Source organism: Falco peregrinus, chromosome 3 (assembly GCF_023634155.1).
Source record: "Falco peregrinus isolate bFalPer1 chromosome 3, bFalPer1.pri, whole genome shotgun sequence".
Classification (NCBI taxonomy): domain Eukaryota; kingdom Metazoa; phylum Chordata; class Aves; order Falconiformes; family Falconidae; genus Falco; species Falco peregrinus.
The window spans coordinates 20,619,409-20,640,474 of NC_073723.1; the positions used below are offsets into that span (position 1 = coordinate 20,619,409).

The window sequence follows — 21,066 nt, forward strand, 5'->3', positions numbered from 1 at the left end:
CACTTTTAAATGGAAGTGGAATGGGGGAATGTCAATTCATAAGTGATGTCCAGATTCAGATCACAGATTCCGTGCTCTGTTTGCTACTGCTGCTGTCTTTACAGTAATACAAAGCATGTATTACCTGTTGTTATTCAGTATACAGTACTTGCTGTACACCAGGTACATTCACTCATTTCACCTTTCTGTGCAAGTGAGCTGTCATTTTAAGCATGTCATAATTTATGACTTCAAAGCAGTAGGAAGGATCTCAAATAATTATTGGTGTAGCTATAATCTTGATTGCTAAGATATATTTTAAGTTTGTCCATAAAATGCAAAATAGAGAGCTGGTGGATTTTTTTATTACTATTTTTCAGCCCTGCTTCACATTTACATTTTTCTATCAAACACCCTCATACGCTGTCCTGGGAATATTACACTATGTTCCAGTGTAAAGCGCATCTTGTTATGAGACTGATTGAGAACAGGATTAGCATGGAGTTCATGTTACAGGTAGGTGTTTAAATGATCATGTGGAGTATAGACAACTTTTTGTCTTCAGTTGCATTTTTAGTCACTAAGGGGAGTTTAAGGAAGAACAAAACAGGTCATCATAGGATTGCATTTGTATTATGAGTTTTAGCAGGACAGAACAAACATAAAATGTAGGTAGGTCATTTGTGTTAGGTTAGCTATTATTCTTATGCATAAAACTTTTAATACTTCCCATATAGTACATATTGCCTTTAACGTTAAGGTATTTCATTGCTTTGGGTTATTATGATTGGTTGTTAACACTGAGGACCTGTTTTACTGTCCCTAACTGGTGCTGCTGCGTGCTTATCTAATTAAATTATAAATAATGAAAGTAATGAGAATCTAGCTTCTGCTTTCTCCACTGTACAAAATTTTCAGTACTAAAGGGAGTATAGATCTTTATATTAGAAGAAACATTTGAAAAAAGATTGTAATTTTATTCTGAAATGCTAAACTTCTACAGAGTTGTAGTTTTTCTTCTTTACTGAATATGTTTTGTGATATGCCTACAAAAAAAGATAGGGTGCTATTAGAAATGAGTGCTACCTTTTCCTATCAACTTCAGGTTTTGTGGGGTTTTTTATTTAAGGAAAACATGTATATGCTTGTGCTAGAGCTACTATAAACAGTTGTCAGGTTGAAAATACAGCAGATGCACCTTTGTAAAATTTTTTTTTACACAAATTTTAATTATTGCTTGCAAATAGCAAAGCAGAGAACCTGATGACTTTTCTTTCTAAAAAGCAGATATAGTCAGTTTTACTGTAGATAATTTTTGAATGCTGATGATCTTTTAATGCATTGTGTGTATATATGTGTATATGTACATGTAACTTCAGGGAATTTGGTTCTTGGAAAAAGCTCAGGTAGAAAGAATTGATTAAAAATGCATTTTTACCCTTACCCTCTGCGTTATAATTTTGTCAACGAAGGCCACACCTACTTGCAGTGACTAACCTTACAAATTACATGGTTTTGAAGTATGGGGTGCTTAGAACTAGAAAATGGATGCCAAAGTATGTTTCTGGATTCCACTTTGAATTCAGCTCGGCTTGTTAAAAAGCTTCATGATAAGTTGTACTTGTAGCAGTGATAAGCAAAGGAGACATTTTTAGTTTAGTTTTGTTCCTGTTAAACACTTCTCATGTTAAGAAGCTGGGATTTCAGGGCTTTCTCAGCATCATGGATGGTTTGCGTTAAGTAAAAATACATTTGTGTCTGCAAATCACAATTTCTGATATGGACAAGCAAATAATTTTTTTGAAATGTCTTTATTTTGAAAGGCTTTTTTTGAGGGCAGTTATCAGAGAATGAGTTTCTTGGCCTTTACTTGCATTTCGGCTGCAACTAAACAGAAAAACTTATTTTATATATTAAAGTATTTAATGAAAGTAATAACTTTTATCATTTTAGGTTTTCAACAAGTTGTTGAGTCTGGCCAGCACTGCTTCATCTCAGAAGTTCCAGTCACACATGTGGAGTCAGATGTTGGTTTCCACATCTGGGTTTTTGAAATCTATCTCAAATGTCTCTGGCAAAGACATCCAACCTTTAATAAAGCAGTGGGTGTATCCTTTTTATTCTTGGTCTGGATTGTTAATATGGAGAATGAATTTGTTTTTTAATTGGCACTATTAAAGGAATGTGAAGAAAGGTATGAAACATATTTCCTTAAAACAGTGAAGTACATTATTCTTTGAATTAGATATATATGTGAGTCACCAGTTCACGCTCCTTTCATAGCTATTTAGTGTGCTGGCTTTTTTGCATGTTCCTTACTAAAAGGGATTTCATGATTCTAAGTTTTACTTTGAAAGAAGCACAAGAACTCTGCTGGAATTTAAGGCCAAATTATACTAAAGGGATTCCAGAGGACACTGCCCATAGAAATATGCTGAAGTCTGACATGGAAAATGCTATAGTCTGGTGCATTTTAAGATGTGATTTCCAGTAAATCACCGTGAAATAAGTAACCTAAAGCACAGATTGATAGTTTAAAATACATGAACGTTTAATAACTTGGTGGCTTGTGTTAATACTACAATTTCAGTTAAAATAAACCTCTGTGTGTTGATTCATCAAGTTTCATTGATATTAGTCAAGAAATGGGGTTTCTTGTTTTCAATTGTACTGCAGTTTTTCTCTATAAGATACATGATTTTACATCAATGAACTGTTTAAAGAAAAAAAAAACTTAAAAAGTTAATGAACGTGTTTTCATTTCTTGATAGTCTTGGGATGGGAAATGCTAGGAATAAAGAAGCATAAAGCTAGTGTAAAAAAATGAAAACATTGAGAATTATGTTTGTTTATAACTACTGCGTTGTGCACAAGAATTCCTATACTGCTTAATAGGGATCAGAGTGGAGTGGTAAAATTTTATGGTAGTTTTGCATTTAATAGAAAACGGAATGTATTGGAATTGGAAATAAAACAAGACTACACGTCTCCTGGGACTCAGAAATACGTGGTAAGGTCAATTTTACATATTTTACCTACAAGTCCAAGTATGACGTATATATTAATAAATGTAATTTTAATGTTAATAACAAAATCTTGTGAATTTGAAGGGTCCTCTGAAAGTGACAGTGCAGGAACTTGATGGATCATTCAACCATACGTTGCAGATTGAGGAAAACAGTCTTAAACATGATATACCTTGCCATTCTAAAAGCAGAAGGTAAGAACTAAAAAACTGCAAGTACTTTTAGTATGGATGTACGAAAACATGTAATGCATTTGATGATAAATATATGCCTTTTTTATATTTGTGTTATATTTTCTTAATCTTACTGAATAAGATTTATTTATGATGTAAGGGGTGAAAATACTACTGTTTATGGATAGCAGAAACCTTACATTTATGTGCAGTTCTTAATTAGAAGCAGTTTTAAAAAGTTTTATAAAGAGCTTATTTTTATAAAGTTAGTTGAATGAAGACTAATAAATTATGTAACACCTTTGAATGGGAAAGACAAATTAGAGGGAAGACAAATGTAGGCCAGAGGAGTACCTCAAGTGAAGCTCTATGAATAAAACACTTGCATAGTTTTCAGTTTCTGTTAAGCAGTGCTAGGGCTGTTCACTAAACCTAATGAGCAAGAAAAGTAACATGCTTCCCAGAGAGATTCTCTCAGTTTCCTACCACATTTTAATAACTACTTTGACCTCTGTTTCTCAAAGTTGTATGCTTATGTGTAATTGTAAAAATGGTGGGAGTCAAGTTTAAACCAGTGTAACCTATTGGTGAGTATTACTTGAACCAAACTGATGCACAGCTCAACGTTGTCAATATTTTTTGCTGGAAGAAAACGTTATTTTTCAGCGTGGTGAAATACACAGAGAGTACTTTTGCAGGCTTGTGCTCCATTTATAAAGATACGTTTGCTACCATGGTAATTAATACCTGTTTTTTTTCTACTTTCGCTTTTTTAACAGAAATAAGAAGAAAAAGATTCCACTGATGAATGGAGAAGAGGTGGACATGGACCTGTCTGCTATGGAGTAAGTTAGCTTATTGGTGTTTCTGTGTAAGACTGAGCCATGTTCCCCCTGTCTAAAGCATACTATTTTGAAGGATTTGATAGTACTGTTGTACTTTATTGTATGACTGGCAAATTTCAAGACCATACCACATTTCTTTGCCTTCTTTGAGACATTTTTCTGTAGCTGTGAAAATGCTGGCAAAGTGTAAAATGCATGGGTTAGGTACTATAATAGTTTTTTAAAAAATCTTAGGCTTGATAAGGTGATACAATAAATTATTCATCTTTACACATTTCCAATTATATCTTTCAGCTGACTTTAGAGGTAAAATGTAAACAAGAATTTGCTTGAAACAAAGTGAGACCAGTTTTTGTTGGACCTCGATGAAGACCATTTCATTGGCATTAAGACAAGTTCCTGAAGTCTGTGTTTAATTGTGAAACAATACTTTTAGATTGAGAATAAGTGATGAAATGCTTTGTACTGAAACTGTTTAGCCCTTTGGAAGCAAATTCTTGTTCAGTGTAAATACATGCTTGATCCTCCTTGATTTGGAACCAGTGGTGCTCTCAAAAATACTGAAGGTGTTGGTATTTTGTTTGCTTGCTGAGGAAAGTAAATAATCTGTTCTTGAAAACTAATGGTGTCTCTTTGAAGAAGGATAGATTTCTTGTCACCTTAAAAGTGTTGGAGATTCTCATGAATTTACCCTCATCTAAAATATGATAAACAATTTTATAATGGATATTTTCATGGTGCAAGTTATTGTTACCATTTGTGTATGATAGTTGACAAGAATAAATAGTCTCTTAATTGTATTTAAGAGCAATTAACATAAATGTTCTTGGGTAGTTCTAATCAGTTATATGCAGGTAGCTATTGCATTATACTATGCTGAGACTTCAGTTGTCCTCTTAGAACTACTTTTGAACTGGTATATGATTTTATGCAAGTCACTTATGCTTTGTTTATGTGCTAACCTTCCAATCTGCGGTGCTGTCATTCTTTTGTCCAGTTTGGACTCCTCTGCTCCAAGCATATAGAATAATGTTTATTCTTTTCTATGCACTCTTCACTATCCTTTCTTCTGTAGTTACTGTTGTGACAGTAATTCTAGATAAGTCTACAAATGTATACAGAAATATGCATCATATTTATAATTATGCTCTTTTTGTCATTCAGAACTCTCTCCTAATTCCAATCTGTATTTTTCTGTTACCACTTTTATGTGGAAAACTGAGTAAAAGACTATTATACAGTTTGTGCTTGTTGCTCCCATAAATTACTTCTGTGGTCATGGTGCTGTGTCAATACTAAACTATAAAGTGCTTGTTTGGGTGGAACACAACTAACTTAATTTTATCTGTAGGACTAAAACTTCAGGTTTTGCATTTGCATGGTTACCCTTGTCAGCCTTCAACATCACAGCATGTGTGTGATTTTAAAGCACTTTCACATCTATTGATAAAAAGTAGTACATGAAAAAAAATAGGTGTTTACCACCAGATTTTCTTCATTTTCTTTGGAATTTTTATGGTAGTCTTAAACTGTAAAAGGTGATCAAGTGCTGTTCACTTATGAAGGTTATAGTGTCTCAGGAAGCATTGAATATATTGAGATTATACAATAGTTTACCATGAACTCAGATCTGTAGGTTGAAAATACTAAAACACTGTCTTCACTTTGACATATTAGAAGTTTGGACAGATTGTCCTGCGATGTTACAGAATTGCCATCCTAGAAGCAGGAGTTTGGACCAGGTGACTTTGAAAAGACCCCTCTAACTTAGATTCTTTTATGGTTTTTTGAATCTAAATACTTTAAAAATAACTCATAACAATTTAAATGAATTTCTATAGCCTTGAAATGTTGTGAGATACTGATGTTTTTCATGTCTGTCTTAGTGCTGATTCCCCCTTGCTCTGGATAAGAATAGACCCTGATATGTCAGTACTGAGGAAGGTGGAATTTGAGCAATCTGATTTCATGTGGCAATACCAGCTTCGATATGAGAGAGATGTGGTTGCTCAAGAAGAAGCCATTCTGGCATTGGAAAAGTTCCCTACTCCAGCATCACGGCTTGCACTGACTGATATACTGGAACAGGAACAATGTTTCTACAGAGTGAGAATGCTGGCCTGCTTCTGCCTTGCAAAGGTGAGGTTTTGTGGATGGGAGTAAGGGAAAGCCCACTAGACATTGTGAATGTTTGAAAATGGGTCAAAATTCATCACAGTTCTTCAGCTGGCTTGATATTTAGCCTCTTGAAAGAGTTTGCTAAGTATTTTTAACATGATTGATTTGAAAGGAAAGCTGTATTATTTTAGTCTGTAAATGGAGACTGCAGAAGGCTTTCATAATTGTCAAAATTGAGATGTCAGACATGAAAACCACAAGGGATTTTTCCAGATTTCATTAAATGGCAGAAATAAAAGACTTCTGTTTAATTTTTGTCAGAGCCAAAGTATATTTTTTTTATTTTACTGGGAAGTTCCTTGCCCTGCCTGTTGAGAACTCTGAAGTGCTGAAATTCATCTGTCTAATGTGAATTCAGATTGCTGCTCTATGTTGTTTCAGATTGAATAGGGGCACAAAATAAATGTCATGTTGGTCTGCAATTAAATACTAAAAAGCCAAATAACTGCCTTGAAAAGGGAAGGTATTTTCTCTTTAGACACAAAATGAGCATTAAGAATGAAAATTAGAGAACCTGGTAAAACAACTGCGTAGAAACCCAGAAGAATAAAAATTTTTGAAAAGACACATTGTTGACATTTTTTTATGGACATAAATGCTTAAAATTTGAAGAGTTCAGATTATTGGTATATAGCTTGCTTTCTGCTGTATACCTGTTGAGAGTAGTTAAGTACCTGTATAGTTAAAAAATCCTTCAGCCGTATTTTGAAAATAAAAATCCAATAAATGTTTGTGACAAAGTATTTCAGTATTACAAAACACTAATGTAATACTGCCAGTGTATGTGCTACTATTGGTACTGCCTGTATCTGACTTAAAATAAGCATGTTTCATAATGAGTTCACTTGGAATATTTAAAACTGTGCATTCCACAGGTAAATGCTAAAAGATCAGCTGTGTACAATGGTTAGATGCAATAGATTCTTCTGTCTTTATTTTGAATTCTCAGGCAATTGGGCTGCAGATAATCATAACCAATTTTTCTCATTTGTAATTGTATGAAAAATCTTGAGTCTACAGATAAGGTTGTTGACTTACAAGAAAAAGATTGTAAAGCTAAGCAAGAAGTATGGCTGTGACATTGAGTCAAGGTAAAGGAGCATGGCAGGACAGAACTGTAGCTATGTTTATGTAAGTTACATGGGAGGAAAGTGTAATATATTCCATTACTGGTTCCAACATCAGAGCGTTAGTAAGAATCACTTCCTGTTGACATTAATTCAGTTTAATTTTCTCAGCTTGTAAACATGCAGGGTTTGTAGTCTGTCAATAAACAGAAAAGTCCCTCATATTTGGGGGAGGGTTCTTTTTTGTTGACTTGCACCTTCTAGCTGAACTGCGGTTACTGCTATAAAATGTTCTTGGTATACTCGCGTTGATGCAGAGATGGTAGGTGACAGTGCAATTGTAAACCCGAATTTATTACACTTTCTAAATGTACTGTATACTTAGTTGTAAAACAGCACTTGTCTCTCAGGCATAAAGTATCCAGGTAATGTATTTATTCGTCGTTGATAACGATGTTAATAGGTGTGTGTGTGTGTGTGTGCATGCACACACTTTGCGGAGTAGTTCATGACAAATAACCCTCCAGAGAAAGGGAAAAACAATGTTACAATAATAATTACTGGGAGTATGCAGGCTGAATTTCCTGTTCAGATCCACTTTAGTGATGTGCTATAAGGTTTAAAAAAGCACCACCACCACCACAAACTCCCTCCCACCCCCAAACATTGAGGAGTTTCATAGCTGTGCATGACAGTTATATCTTAGGCCAGGTTTTTATGCTATACTGAATTGAAGGATGCAGAAATAGAGTGTACCTGCTGTCTTTTTAAGTAGAAATAATGCAAGACATGTTACTTCTGTTACGGCATGGGCAATGTGTAAATACATTTAACTTGGAGTGTATAGTGTCTCAAAAGAATAAGTAGAAAACTTGGAATCTGTCAGTATTTAATGAGAAATTCAAATGAGTCAGAACACATTATAAGACCAAAAATACTGAAAATATGATGACTTAACTACTGTTGATTTAATTTGAAAATACCATTGTTCATCTATAGAACTTGCAAAATTAAGTGCTTAAAATAAGTAAAGTTAAAAAACAGTTAAAATGTACACCCTGATTTTAATGGAATGTTGAGTATCTTGTAAATATAGTAAACCTTGATTATACTGTTGGGCTTTATTTTACACTTGCAGTTTTAAGTTCATCATCATGGTTTCTAAGCAGTCTTCAGAATTAGGCTTCCTCTGCAGGAAGAGGTGTTAAAAAGGCTGTATACCTGCATCTTTTAGTTTGAATGCTTCAGTTATTGTAAAGGGAACATCTAGTCTGACCGCAGTATTTTCTCTCTCTGACTTTCCTTTGAAGCCTGACTTGGTGGGAGAATGGTTTTCAGTAATAAAGCACCCATCTTATGTAAGAGCAATGGTGAAATGGATTGCTACTCATCTTCAGATAACCTCTTGCTTTTGGTTCTTACGTTGTGTATGTAATACTTTTTAAAACAAGCTAAATAATTAAGAAGGAATGAATCAAATTAATTTTCTTCTGTGTGAGTACAGATTTTTTTCCTTTACTTTGTGGCTGGTCTGTAACAGTGAAACTCCTGCTACGTTGTAAGGTGCAATGACCCCAGTTGTTAGTATGCATATGCACACACACAAACACGCACAGAGTTGTCAACAGACTTAATCCGTCATCAGGCATTAGGTGTTCGTGTCTGCAGACTTCCATTGCTCCATACATTAAATGTATGAAACCCAACATACTGGGAAAGCATAAAAGCAGATTTGTCTTTGTAGAACCTTACCACCTTACACCAAAACAGACTATAGCAATAACTTCATCTCAGTGCACAGTCTCTTTGTGAATTATGATTAAAGTTAGAGGTAGCTGACTTGCTTTTCGCTTTAGGGGTGGTCCTAGGGTTGCTGAGGCCTAACGTCTAGGCTGAGGTTACTGGCAGGGTAAATTTGGGAAGTTGGTATTGTAAAAGCCTCTTCCATCACTGGCTTCTGTAGAGTCAGAAAACTTGGCTTAGTAAACACAGAATTTTCATCTAAAACATAAAAGAGAAAATAATTAAGAGCAGAAGTTTATCATGGAAAGACATCTTCCAAGTGGAACAATTTTCATAAAATTTACCTTTAATGTAGAGAAGGCTAATATAAGCTTATATTAGCTAATATAAGATAATAGATTGATGAAAATATGTATCTATTTGAAGGACAATATTTTCTTGGCAGTTATCCCTTTTGATTGTGGGAAATTTGTATTTTTCTACAGTCAAACTAAACTTGCAGTGGTGATACTAATATGATTTCCCTTCCCCCCCCTCCCCAATTATACAGATTGCAAATTCCATGGTAAGTACGTGGACTGGACCACCAGCCATGAAGTCACTCTTTACCCGAATGTTTTGTTGTAAGACTTGTCCGAACATCGTAAAAACCAACAACTTCATGAACTTTCAAAGCTACTTTCTGCAAAAGGTAAAATTTTTTTTGTTTTCACTGAACATTTCAAAAAAATTGTCAAAACACAAGCACATTCCTACAGTTGACAGCTACAGGAATATGGGTAGCACAGTCCTGCTTTACCCATTCGTAAAAATCCAAAATAACTAGTTCCTTCTTATATGGCATCTGTTTGTTCTATTCTTAGTCAAAAATCAGTTAAGAAAATTTTAGCAATGTTTTCTGAGTAGCTGAAGTTAAATTAGCAGTTTCTTCAGAAGAATGGAGAACACATAATAATTATTTGTAAATATGTTATCTCATTCCTAAATAGAATTTATTGCACAGTAACAAAGCCACTCATTTTATCTTTTGGGAGAATTCAGCAGCTGTCTGTTCATTAATGGCAATGATAATGTGCCGCAAATAAAATCTCATAAATCTTACCTTAAACTGGTGGACTTTTCAGTTCAAGGCACTGCATAATCCATTTTACCCACTCCTTTCTGTGAATTGCCAACATCATGTATTGATGCGTCTTATTTTGATGTTAATGCAGGTTTTTTTACTTGGACCTATAGTTGTTGGTTATACAGTGGGTAACAAAATGAATTACAATGTTTTTCTCTGAAGATCTACTTTATAATTATTGGATAATTTAGTTCTTATTTCACAGATTTCATATTCCTGATTATGGAGAAAACTTAAATTTTGCTTTCTTACTCTGTCCAAAACAGCTTCATCCTTTTCCCCATGTCTTTTTCTTGGACCTTCTTTTGTATTTTTCTGCTCTTTTTCTCATTGTTTGTTCTTTCCCACTAAATCTTATACTTCTCTCCCTTTTAATCCCATGTCCCAAGTTTGTAGATCTAGAGTAAGACTCCTAAATCTGTGTGAGTGGACCCTAGAGAGCTACTTAGCTCACTCTAAAATAAATACTTAATCAGGCTAATATCTGTCTGGCTAATAATGCTTCAGGCTTCACTGGCTGTATTGAGTCTATACCTCTGAATGGTAATGGAAGCTTAGACATCATGTTCACATGAAAGTACCCAAATTCTCTGTCTCAGAATTTGTTCCCTCGTCATTTTCTGTGTTTCATTATTTTTCATTTGTTACCTTTTCGATAGTGCCTTGACTTGAGAGTCTTTTCTTGGATATAGTTTTTTTCAAAAGTCTGCACTATGACTAATTATTGAGTAATAATTACATAGTTTATTTACTCTGAAAATTATACATGTGGTATGACTTTCAAAAAGTATTTAAATACAACTTTTCAGAGATTTGCTATTATAAAATTCTTAATTGCTCATTTTCAGGGTGTAGCTCTTTTCAGGGTCTAACAATCATTTCACTAATACAAGAATGAAGTTAGTATTGATTTTATTACAGACTATGCCTGTTGCTATGGCTCTTCTGAGAGATGTTCACAACCTCTGTCCTAAGGAGGTTTTAATGTTTATTTTGGATTTGATCAAGTATAACGATAACAGGAAGAATAAGGTAAGAATTTTAATCTCTCACTTTTTTGTTGAAAGAAGTGTTAATACACTGCATGATGTTTTATGCCACTAATGTAAATAACTGGCTAGGAGAGTTAACTACAGAATGTTCTGTAGCTGACATTTCTATGGCAGCATTTCTTGGATGTTTCAAAGCTCTTTGTGCTTGTTGACTTACTAAGGACTTGCCTGTCTTCATTTTCACGCATGCTTTTCTTGCTTTACTTTTTTCATTCAAAAGACCCATGTGTATTGAGAAAATGTACATGAGGCTAACATGTAGCATGCAAAGTTAAGCACTGGTTTGTTGCTAGGGGATTTCACTTTGAGAAGAGTTATTTGAAAGGGCAAGGAAAAGAAAAAATATTTTTTTAATGATATACAGGACTCTGGGATTCTTGGTTTGGAATGTCAGCTCTAGCTCACACAATTGGATTGTCTTCAGCTAGTTAACAGCTGAGACAGAGGTTAATATTGTGCTATCACTAAACTGAAGCATCTGAGTTGGAAGTATTGTCATCTAAAGCTCCTTCCCACACAGACCACCTGTGAAGGATGATTAGATGACCTTTAAGATCCTGAGATGGTACAAAATTCCATCTGACTAGCTACAGAGAAAGTCTACAACTGCTAGGAGGATAGCATACTATTCCTAGTTAAGTACCCAAAGTTAAGTGGAGCAGTTCCAGAGCATCTTAAGTCTCACTTCCTTGTGTGTAGAAACACATACTGTAACAAGACACTTGTTGCAAGATTACCAATATAAGAGGATGATGGAGAGCAGAGAGGTAGAGTTAGACATGTGAGTGCAAGCACTGGTAGTCACAGAATGTGGTGAGTTAGTGGTGCTAATATCTCTCCACCACCCAAGGAGAGATCCCACCTCACTTTTGGGTGTCACTTCCATGCATGTATTTGACATCTTCCACCAAATCTGACAGATAAGGGTTTGTTTAGATTGAATTAACTAATACTCAAAACAGTACTTGTTTTTCCTGCTTTTTAAATTCTATTTTTATACTTTTTGTTGCTTACTAACATAACCAACAAATGCAACAGCCGGCATAATGGAAGGGATTAAACTGTGAGCCCAGGTAAAAGAAGCAAATAAAGAAGTGAAATTTCCCTCACTAAGCAGCAGTGGACCCATTATTTCCTCTCAGAAGCTTTCAAAGTTCTGTCTGGGTAAACTGTGTGATTTTCTGAGGTACTAAGCACCCATTAACCTTGATAGCCTTGGTACTGAATATAGTAACAGATAGTTTTAGGTGCTCACATTTAGAAATAATGGCTTTTCTCTTCCGTATCTGGAAAATTTTCAATGCCTGATTTTTCCATTTTTATAGAACAATATATTAATAGTAATATGCTCATTTTACTATTAACATACTCTTATTACAGAGTGAAGATTAATGACTGATAGTAGGCTTGCTCAAATTACTCTCAAATCCATTTTCAGAACAAATTTATTCCTGTTTTGCTTTCTCATGCAGTTTCTCACATGGTTTTTGTTTTAAGATCTTGTTCTATAAGGATGCTTCAACATTTCTTAACTTTTAAAGAACATATATTGTTAGATTTGCTTGTGTTTAAATGTTGGGTTTATCTAGTTTTCAGACAACTACTATCGTGCTGAGCTGATTGATGCCCTAGCCAACTCTGTGACTCCTGCAGTTAGTGTGAACAATGAAGTTCGAACATTGGATAACTTAAATCCTGATGTTCGACTTATTCTTGAAGAAATTACCCGTTTCCTGAATATGGAGAAGCTTCTTCCCAGTTACAGGCATACCATTACAGTCAGGTGTGTTTCAGTAATTGTTGTACACATGAAGATAGCAGACACGTTAACACGACTTTTTGTTTTTTACATACCCTTCTGTAGTTAATATTTGATATTTTAGCACGTGTCTTAATCTTACGTGTCAAATTCCTTGCAATTTCTGAAAGCTGGTAGTATAAATTTGTCTTGATGTTATTTTTCAACATTAATTTCTATTAATGTAGAATTTTAATAGCAGGCATAAATTGATAGTGCTTGTGCCTTTTTAGGAAGAGCATTTATGAAAGTTCTGCAAAAGGTAGCCTTGTAACGGTATCTGTGGAATACACAACATAATCTGAGTTGTGTTTTCTTTGTAAGTTAGTACAGTTCTACTGACACCAAACAATGGATTTGACACGGTGAGAAAATCTGGTTGTGTTTCTGCCTAATTCAAAGTTAGTGAGAGTTATATGTTAATGCTGTGAAAGTAGTTGTAACATGTTAATTTGCATAATACAATTCTAGAAAAATTGCAGTACTTGATCTTGAAGAAAGTATTCATCTTGGCTGGCTTTCCATCGACCTAATGTAAATTTCCTTTTTCTGCCATATCTAGCTGTTTAAAAGCTATTCGAGTGCTTCAGAAGAATGGTCATGTCCCAAGTGATCCTGCTCTCTTCAAGTCATATGCAGAATATGGACACTTTGTAGATGTCCGAATAGCAGCATTGGAGGCTGTCGTTGATTACACAAAAGGTACTTTTTTCAAGTATTTTGACAGTTTGTAACACTTGTGATACAGTAGAAAAATGTAATACATACTTCATTAATACTAGGCTGAAATAGTGTTCATCCTCTAGAAGAGCTTTTGTGATGACAGATATATTGATAAGCTGAGATTTCTACTAATGCTTTGTCCTACAAATGCAAATTTTATGAAGATGTGAGCATTGTTTCTCATGTCTCGCAAATTGAACCAGATACCTAAGTTTTGAAATAATGAGTAGACAGCACAATGAGTAGTGGTAAGGGGTTTAGTAATTCCTTTTTAACACTTCATTTTCAATTATTTTGATTCAGTTGAGTTCAGCCATAATCGCTAGTCAGAGTTCTTGGTCTTGCTTTACCTTCTTGCTGATCTCTTTATTTTGCATTTTGCACATATCTTATAAATTTTGGAAACTTAGATTATTTTAATGGTTATTGGTTGATTCTGTTAGCTGTTCCTTATACATAACTTACGTTTGTGAGACCATTCTTTTATTGTCTTTTAGTTGATTGTTGCAGGTCCTTGAAAAAAAATGCTGGGTACCTTCTTAAATGCCATTCGATATTGAAATTCAATCGTGACAAGGTTTCTAGAGGCAGTTAGATATTATGGCTTTAATGTTCTGCACTTATAAAATGAATTTAGTAGTAAATTGGCCATTTCATTTGGGATAGTCTTTCTCTGTTCAGCAGATTGGTGACAGTTCCTGTGTTTGAAGGGTTATCCCTACTGAATTAGCCAAATCCTTCAGTTTGTCCTCTGTGCGCAGACTGGTGATTCTAGACTTCCAATTATTCTGTCTCAAATCTCATGTTTTCATTTTCAGGGTAATGGAGAGTTTCCCTTGCTTTTTTCATGAATAATTGCTTTTTCTTTTTTTATAAGGGCTTTATTACTTTGATCTTACTGCTGTCATTCTGTCCAAAGACTTCTAAAACTAGATAGGCCATAGGAGGTTTTAAGGCAGTTGGAGTCTGTGTGAACGCATCTGGCAGAATTCAGATGTACCCTTACAGACTGAAACCAGACTGTCATACAGAAAAACTAGCAACTTCAAGGGAGGCTTTGCAGAATGTCAGCCTCAGTCCTCAGTCTTGTAATTCACCAGGCATTATGGATCCATAACCCACTGCACATATACCATTTGGTGACCCTGTGAGTAATACCCAGGTAGAATTCAGAACTCCGCTGGTGCTGTGCGTCTCTCTCTTAGGCTGCTTGCTTTTTTCCTCCCCTCACAGAGTGTTAGTGGAAAGATTTGCTGCAGAATGGAAAGCTTAATCATCAGCTTGCTTCCTTTAGAATAATCTCCTCACTAATTCATTCCACCCTTTGGAAATACAAACTGATAGAAATTGTTTTCTCATTAAATTCTTGACCTTTTTTGAATGGTGTTCATAGATAATAACTGACTTGGATAAGAAAGTGTTTGTACTGTGAAGTAATACAGTACATCTTTAAAACAGCTGATCAAATGGGTTGCTGTATAAGCAAGACAGAATAAATTGCTTGAAATACCTTACAGGAAGGTAAAACTTGAATGGTAAAAAGTAGTAGAAGTATTACTTGAAGTCATCAGTGATTGAGCTGACCATAATTTTTGACTGAGCCCACTGTTGAGCTCTGGAAATGATGGATTACTGTACCTAACTGTCTTGCCCTTTGCCAATGTCTTTTTCTCTGATGCAGAGTTAGCAGATGCAAATATCTATCTGCTATAAAGACACTGCAATTCACCACACAGCTTACAATCTAACTTGGTCATCAGTATCATTTCTCACATACAGCCTTCCAGCACTGAACACATTAGCTTTTGTGCTTGCTGTAAGACTGGTAAGTTTTTGCTGGAGGGGTAAATCTGGAAGTTCAGTGTGCTGACTGACTTCTTCAGCTACCCATGTAGAAGCTAGCAGTGCTTGTCTCCCAGAGACCCCTAAACCTGGCTTTGGAAGGAGAAACGATCGGCTGTCTATTGCCAAGAGATCTGATTCTCATCGTTCCTGGTTACCTGGTTTCCAGTTCATACTGGATGTAAACCAGCAGCTATCAAATGCCTGTTGCTTGTGCCAAAGCTGGCTTTTTAATAGCTCTTGTAAAGGAAGCTGACAGATTTTGTAATTTCCATAAAAAGGAAAGTCTGTATTTTCTGGGGCACTGTGGAACTCCCATGTTTTTCTATCAACTCTCAGGGCAGGAATAGCACTGCCTTTAAGTTACTTTAAAAGAAATTTCTTCATGGAACTGAATGTTGTTTTCTTTGCTGTTAATAGTAAGGCTTTTTTTGAGACACAGTAAGTCTATAAAATGCTTGAGGCAGCATATAAAGACTTGGACAGTTGATCTAAAGTGGCTTGAAGTGAACAGGGTTTATTAATTAAAGTTAGCTTCTGATAGTTATATGACTATTAGTAGTTGTATACAACAAAGCAGTTGCGTATTTAGAGGTAACAACAAACCATTCTAAATAAATATCCACGGTTATCTGATTTCATGAATGTTAAAGTTTAGGGTCTCAGAGATGCTCTGCTGAAATTGAGAACTGATACACCATCTGTTGTAATTTGAAAAAAACTCAAGAGGATTTTTACTTCAGAAAGCAATCGCTTATTGTAATGTCTACCAGAAGTATAAAAATCTACACACCTTTCTTTACCCTTTAGCCTTCTTCTAGGTAAACCGGCAAGGTATAGACGGGATGAGTGGTCTGTGAGATGGGTAGGAAATTGGGTCGTGAGCTGCACTCAGAGGATGGCAATCAATTGTTTTACCTCAGGCTGGCAGCCTGGCAGCCTGGCACAAGTGGGGTCCCCCAAGGTACATCTTCATAAATTACCTGGACAACAGCACTGAAAGCTCCCTCACCAGGTTTGTTGATGACATTAAACTGGGTGGTGGGGTGGACGCATCAGAAGGGAGAGCTGTCTTAGAGAGACCTGGACAGGCTGGAGGAGCAGGCAAGCAAGAACGGAATGGAGTTTAACAAGGACAAGTACAAGGTCCTGCACCTGGGACAACGTAACCAAAGAGCCCAGTTATTGTGGTTTAGCCCCAGCTGGTAATTGAGTACCACACAACCGCTCGCTCGCTCCCACCCAGAAAGTGTGGGGAAGAGTATTGGAAACGATTGTGAAACTCAAGGGTTGAGATAAGAACAATTTAATAATTGAAATGAAATAAAAAAAAGAACAATAGTAATGATAACAGTAACAGTTATAATGAAAAGCGGAGGGGAAGGGGAGAGGAGAGAAATCCAAAGGGAAGGGAGAAAACTGGTGACGCACAATACAGCTGCTCACCGCCCACTGACCGATGCCCAGCGAGTCCCCAGGCAGCGATCGGCAGCCCTGGCCAACACCTACCCCCCCAGTTTATATACTGAGCATGACGTGCCATGGTGTGGGATACCTCTTTGGCTAGTTCAGGCCAGCTGACCTGGCTGTGTCCCCTCCCAGCTTCCCGTGCCATTCCAGCCCTCCCGCCAGCAAGGCCTGAGAAACTAAAAAGTCCTTGACGTAGTACAAACACCACTCAGCAATAACCAAAATCATCAGTGTGCCATCAGTGTTGCTTTTACACCAAATCCAAAACACAGCACTGCACTAGCTACTAAGAAGAAAATTAACTCCATCCCAGTCGAAACCAGGACACCAGTACAGGCTGGGATCTGTGTGGTGGGGAGCAGCCCTGCTGAAAGGGCCCCACAGCCCCTGACAGACGGCAGGCTGACCGTGTGTCAGCAGTGAGTCGCTGCAGCACCAAAGGCAAATCGGATCCTGGGCTGCATCCACAGGGGCATCGCTAGCAGCGACAGAGATGTGATCATCCCACTCTACTGAGCACTTGTCAAGGCGCACCTGGAGTACTGTGTCCAGTTCTGGCCCCCACAATTTGGGAACTGTGTGGGCAGACTGGGGAGGGCCCAAAGGAGGGCTACAAACTGTAGCCTTCCCCAGTGAGGGAAGACTGAAGGAGTTAGGTCTTTTCTCCCCGGAGAAGAGTAGGCTCACAGAGACTCCTCACAACACTCCAGTACTTAGAGGGAAGCTACAAAGAGCATGGAGGTTCTCTTTTCACAAGGAGCCACATGGAGAGGATAAGGGGCATCGGGTACAAGCTGCACTGGGAGAGGTTTCATCTAGACGCAAGAAGGACATTTTTACAGTGAGAACAATCAATCAGTGGCACAACTGTTGCAGGGTTGTGGTAGAGTCCCCGCTGCTGGAGGTTTTCAAGATGTGATTGAACAGGCTGCTAGATGATCTCATCTAGGCTCTCTTTCCCACAAAAGCTTGGAGCAGATGATCCTTTGAGGTCTCTTCCAAACTGGGCTCTTGTATGACTGAACAAATATTCTGGCTAATAAGATCTGTTCTGCCCCAGGTCAGATTTAATTTGACATTGCTCCTCAAAATGTGTCATAGTTGCTATATAAATTTGAAGAGCAGGTTAAATGCATTAGTAGCAAAACTTTGGAAGTCTAGCAAGCCTAGTTTACACTGTAAGGCAAATAGCAGGGAAGAGTGACTTTATTTCAAGCAGAACTGAGTTTAAGAAGCAAAAAATAATTTTTTAAACACTAAAGTGTGGTGTTTCTTGGTTCTTTTATCCAGTACTCTCAGCCTAAAGTATTCATCTCCTAGACTTCTTACTTTCTAATCAAAAACCATTTTAAAATCCCTTTTGTTATGAGGTGACATAACTGTGGCTTGCTTCTGATTGTGACTTAATGTGTTTGCTATGTTGAGTCTTTGCTGCATTGTTATACAATATTTTGGGGGTTTTACATGCAAAACAACTTTTGTATGCAGTATTCTAGCTGCTTTCTGTCCCAGGCAAGGTAGCTGCCAGGAAAGGTGGCTTTGCGTGGATGGGGTTAAGCACAGGCAATCACTAATCCCTTAAAAGTATGTCCTAGGCATAGCTTTGCAAAGATTTGCCTGATTTTTAAGGCAAATCTGAGACTGCGGTTCTGATCTGTATGGATAGGTTTGTTCTGGCATTGTCCAGAACTGTGTAGCAGTGGCCTAAATGTTGCAGAACATGAGCTAATACATTCTGAGAGTGGATCTTACCAATGTCTACAAAAATCTTAAACGCAGGTGTCAAGAGGGTGTCAAGAGGCTCTTTTCAGCAGAGCCCAACAACAGGACAAGGGGCAATGGATACAAACTGCAACACAAGAAGTTCCACCTGGATATGAGGAAGGACTTCTTTACCTTGACATTGACAGAACACTGGAACAGGGTGCCCAGAGAGGCTGTGGGATCTCCTTCCCTGGACATGAATCCGTGCAACCTGCTCTAGGAGAACCTGCTTTAGCAGGAGGTTGGACTAAATGATCTTCAGAGGTCCCTTCCAACCCCAACTATTCTGTGATTCTGTAACACATTCTGCCTCTAAACAGGGCTTCTCAGCCCAGCTCAGTGCCTCGCCAGTATAACCACTTCTCTTTTGGTTGGGTTGTAGGAAGAGCAGAGCTGACTTAAAAGTGGCCTGCAAAAGACTATTCAGCCACATCCTAGGCAATGTTACAATGCAGTTTTTAATCGCATGGCTGCCTCCTCTCAATCCAGGAAGAGATCTGATGTTCTAGTTGTCCAGAGTATTTAAAAAGCTTCTATTAGAACTGAAGTGCTTATCCTTACAACATAATTTAAATAATCAACCTCTTCCTTTAAAAGCAACTTACCCCAGTGAAATAACAAGGGAATAATAGGTATTAGAATTGGTTGAACTAGAAAAGTTGTATTTAAAAATTGTTGACTGAAGTGGGGGGAAGAAAAGCTGAACAGAGGTGTTTAGAACTGAAAATACAGTAGGCGTGGGGAAGAAACACGTGCATTGCTCGGACCACAAAATGAAAAGCAACAGAAACGTTTCTGGAGCTGTCTATACAGGAATGATTACACCCCAATTTTTGAAGTAAAACAAAGCTTAAGCAATCTCTTCATTGTTTTGAGGAAATGAGAATACTGCTGTAAAACCTTGCATTTATGCACCTGAGAAAAAAGGTTGTATAAAAATTCTTCCATTTTTTGTGTAATCAATAACAATGATATCATGTGGTGTTCCTATTTTGCAATGTTACTCTGACCATTAAAGGAATTTTATCATGTAATTTAAACTTTGAACTTAACAAGCCAAGTTTTTTTCCAACAGGCAGCAATTTTCTAGAAGTATGTGCTGATAGCTTTCAACATCCATTTTAATTGTGAAGTATACTGATTTAAAAAACTGAGGAAGGCTACTGAAGAGTATACTTGTAGTTTTCCATCAGCCCTGTAGTCTTCCTTTTTCTATCCTATTTATAGATAATAATCTTTCATAGATTCCTGTGTATGAGAATTTTATATTTTCTATTGCCTATAGTAAGTATTATATTCTGATTGTTGAAAGGATATTTGAATGTGTTCATTTTAGGAAGGAAGGAAATAGCAAGATGATTATTTACTCTGTGATCTTCCCAACCAATGCTCATGACTGGCAGTGTCTTCTGCTAATAGTCAAGTTGGTGGTTCTTGGACAGTTGAGGTGTGAGGGAGTTTCGTGCATGTTTCTATTTCGGCGTAAAGTAAATCACCTTTTAATTTGCACTATAATTAATGAAATTCCTCTTCAGATGCGGTGATTCAAGCTCTTTGTCTGCTAATTCAAGAAGTTGTGATTGTCTTGATCCAAAATCCTTCCAGTTTATGCATATTTATAGGCACATTATTTTATTTTTCTTTGCAGTTGATAGGAGCTATGAAGAACTACAGTGGCTGCTTACTATGGTTCAGAATGATCCTGTACCCTACATAAGGTTAGTGAGTTAATAAAGAGCTGATATTTTCCCTAATGCTGGAACTAGTAAGTAAATTCTTGGCCTGGAATTGCTAGAATAGAGCAAATGCTTAAGTGCTTAATACTTTTTCACAACACTGTTTTTTCTTCCTGTTGTTTTATGTAAATTGAAACATGTTTTGATGTTTCAACAGTTCACACCTCAAAAACAAATAACATACGTTATATTATTTTTGTCTTTTATATTCTACCCCTGTGGTGGAAGTCTGAAGTTAAAGGTAATTTCCTGATCGTAAATAAAGTATATAAACCTGATGTTGCATATGGCAAAAAGACTTTGTAATATTTAGGAAACACAAAGGTTGAGGCATAGTATGCATAGTGTTTTGCCAGCAAAGAGTGCAAAGCAATTGTTAGACTGTAGATGGGGTGAAAGGATAATGTAAAAATATAGTGTAATTTCTAGTAATGCCTGTTTCAACTTTGTTTTCACTAATGAGTGACTGGATATTTTAGCACTTCCATTACAAACCTTTGAACACTGAGTAATCATTGTTTTTCCCCAATACTTTCTTCTTATG

The 21,066-nt window shown here is 36.6% G+C and overlaps 1 protein-coding gene across 2 annotated transcripts in view; it reads left to right on the top strand.

Moving 5' to 3' along the window:
• The window catches only part of TAF2 (TATA-box binding protein associated factor 2), a 63,874-nt gene that overhangs the window by 23,971 nt on the left and 18,837 nt on the right, over positions 1-21,066 (top strand). For both annotated transcript variants that reach the window (XM_027792093.2, XM_013302261.3), the window contains exons 11-21: positions 360-495; positions 1,933-2,087; positions 2,875-2,989; positions 3,090-3,199; positions 3,958-4,023; positions 5,910-6,162; positions 9,562-9,702; positions 11,059-11,169; positions 12,779-12,972; positions 13,550-13,689; positions 20,435-20,504. In XM_027792093.2, coding sequence (XP_027647894.1) covers positions 360-495; positions 1,933-2,087; positions 2,875-2,989; positions 3,090-3,199; positions 3,958-4,023; positions 5,910-6,162; positions 9,562-9,702; positions 11,059-11,169; positions 12,779-12,972; positions 13,550-13,689; positions 20,435-20,504 — 1,491 coding nt within the window. The remainder of the gene's footprint in view (positions 1-359; positions 496-1,932; positions 2,088-2,874; positions 2,990-3,089; positions 3,200-3,957; positions 4,024-5,909; positions 6,163-9,561; positions 9,703-11,058; positions 11,170-12,778; positions 12,973-13,549; positions 13,690-20,434; positions 20,505-21,066) is intronic.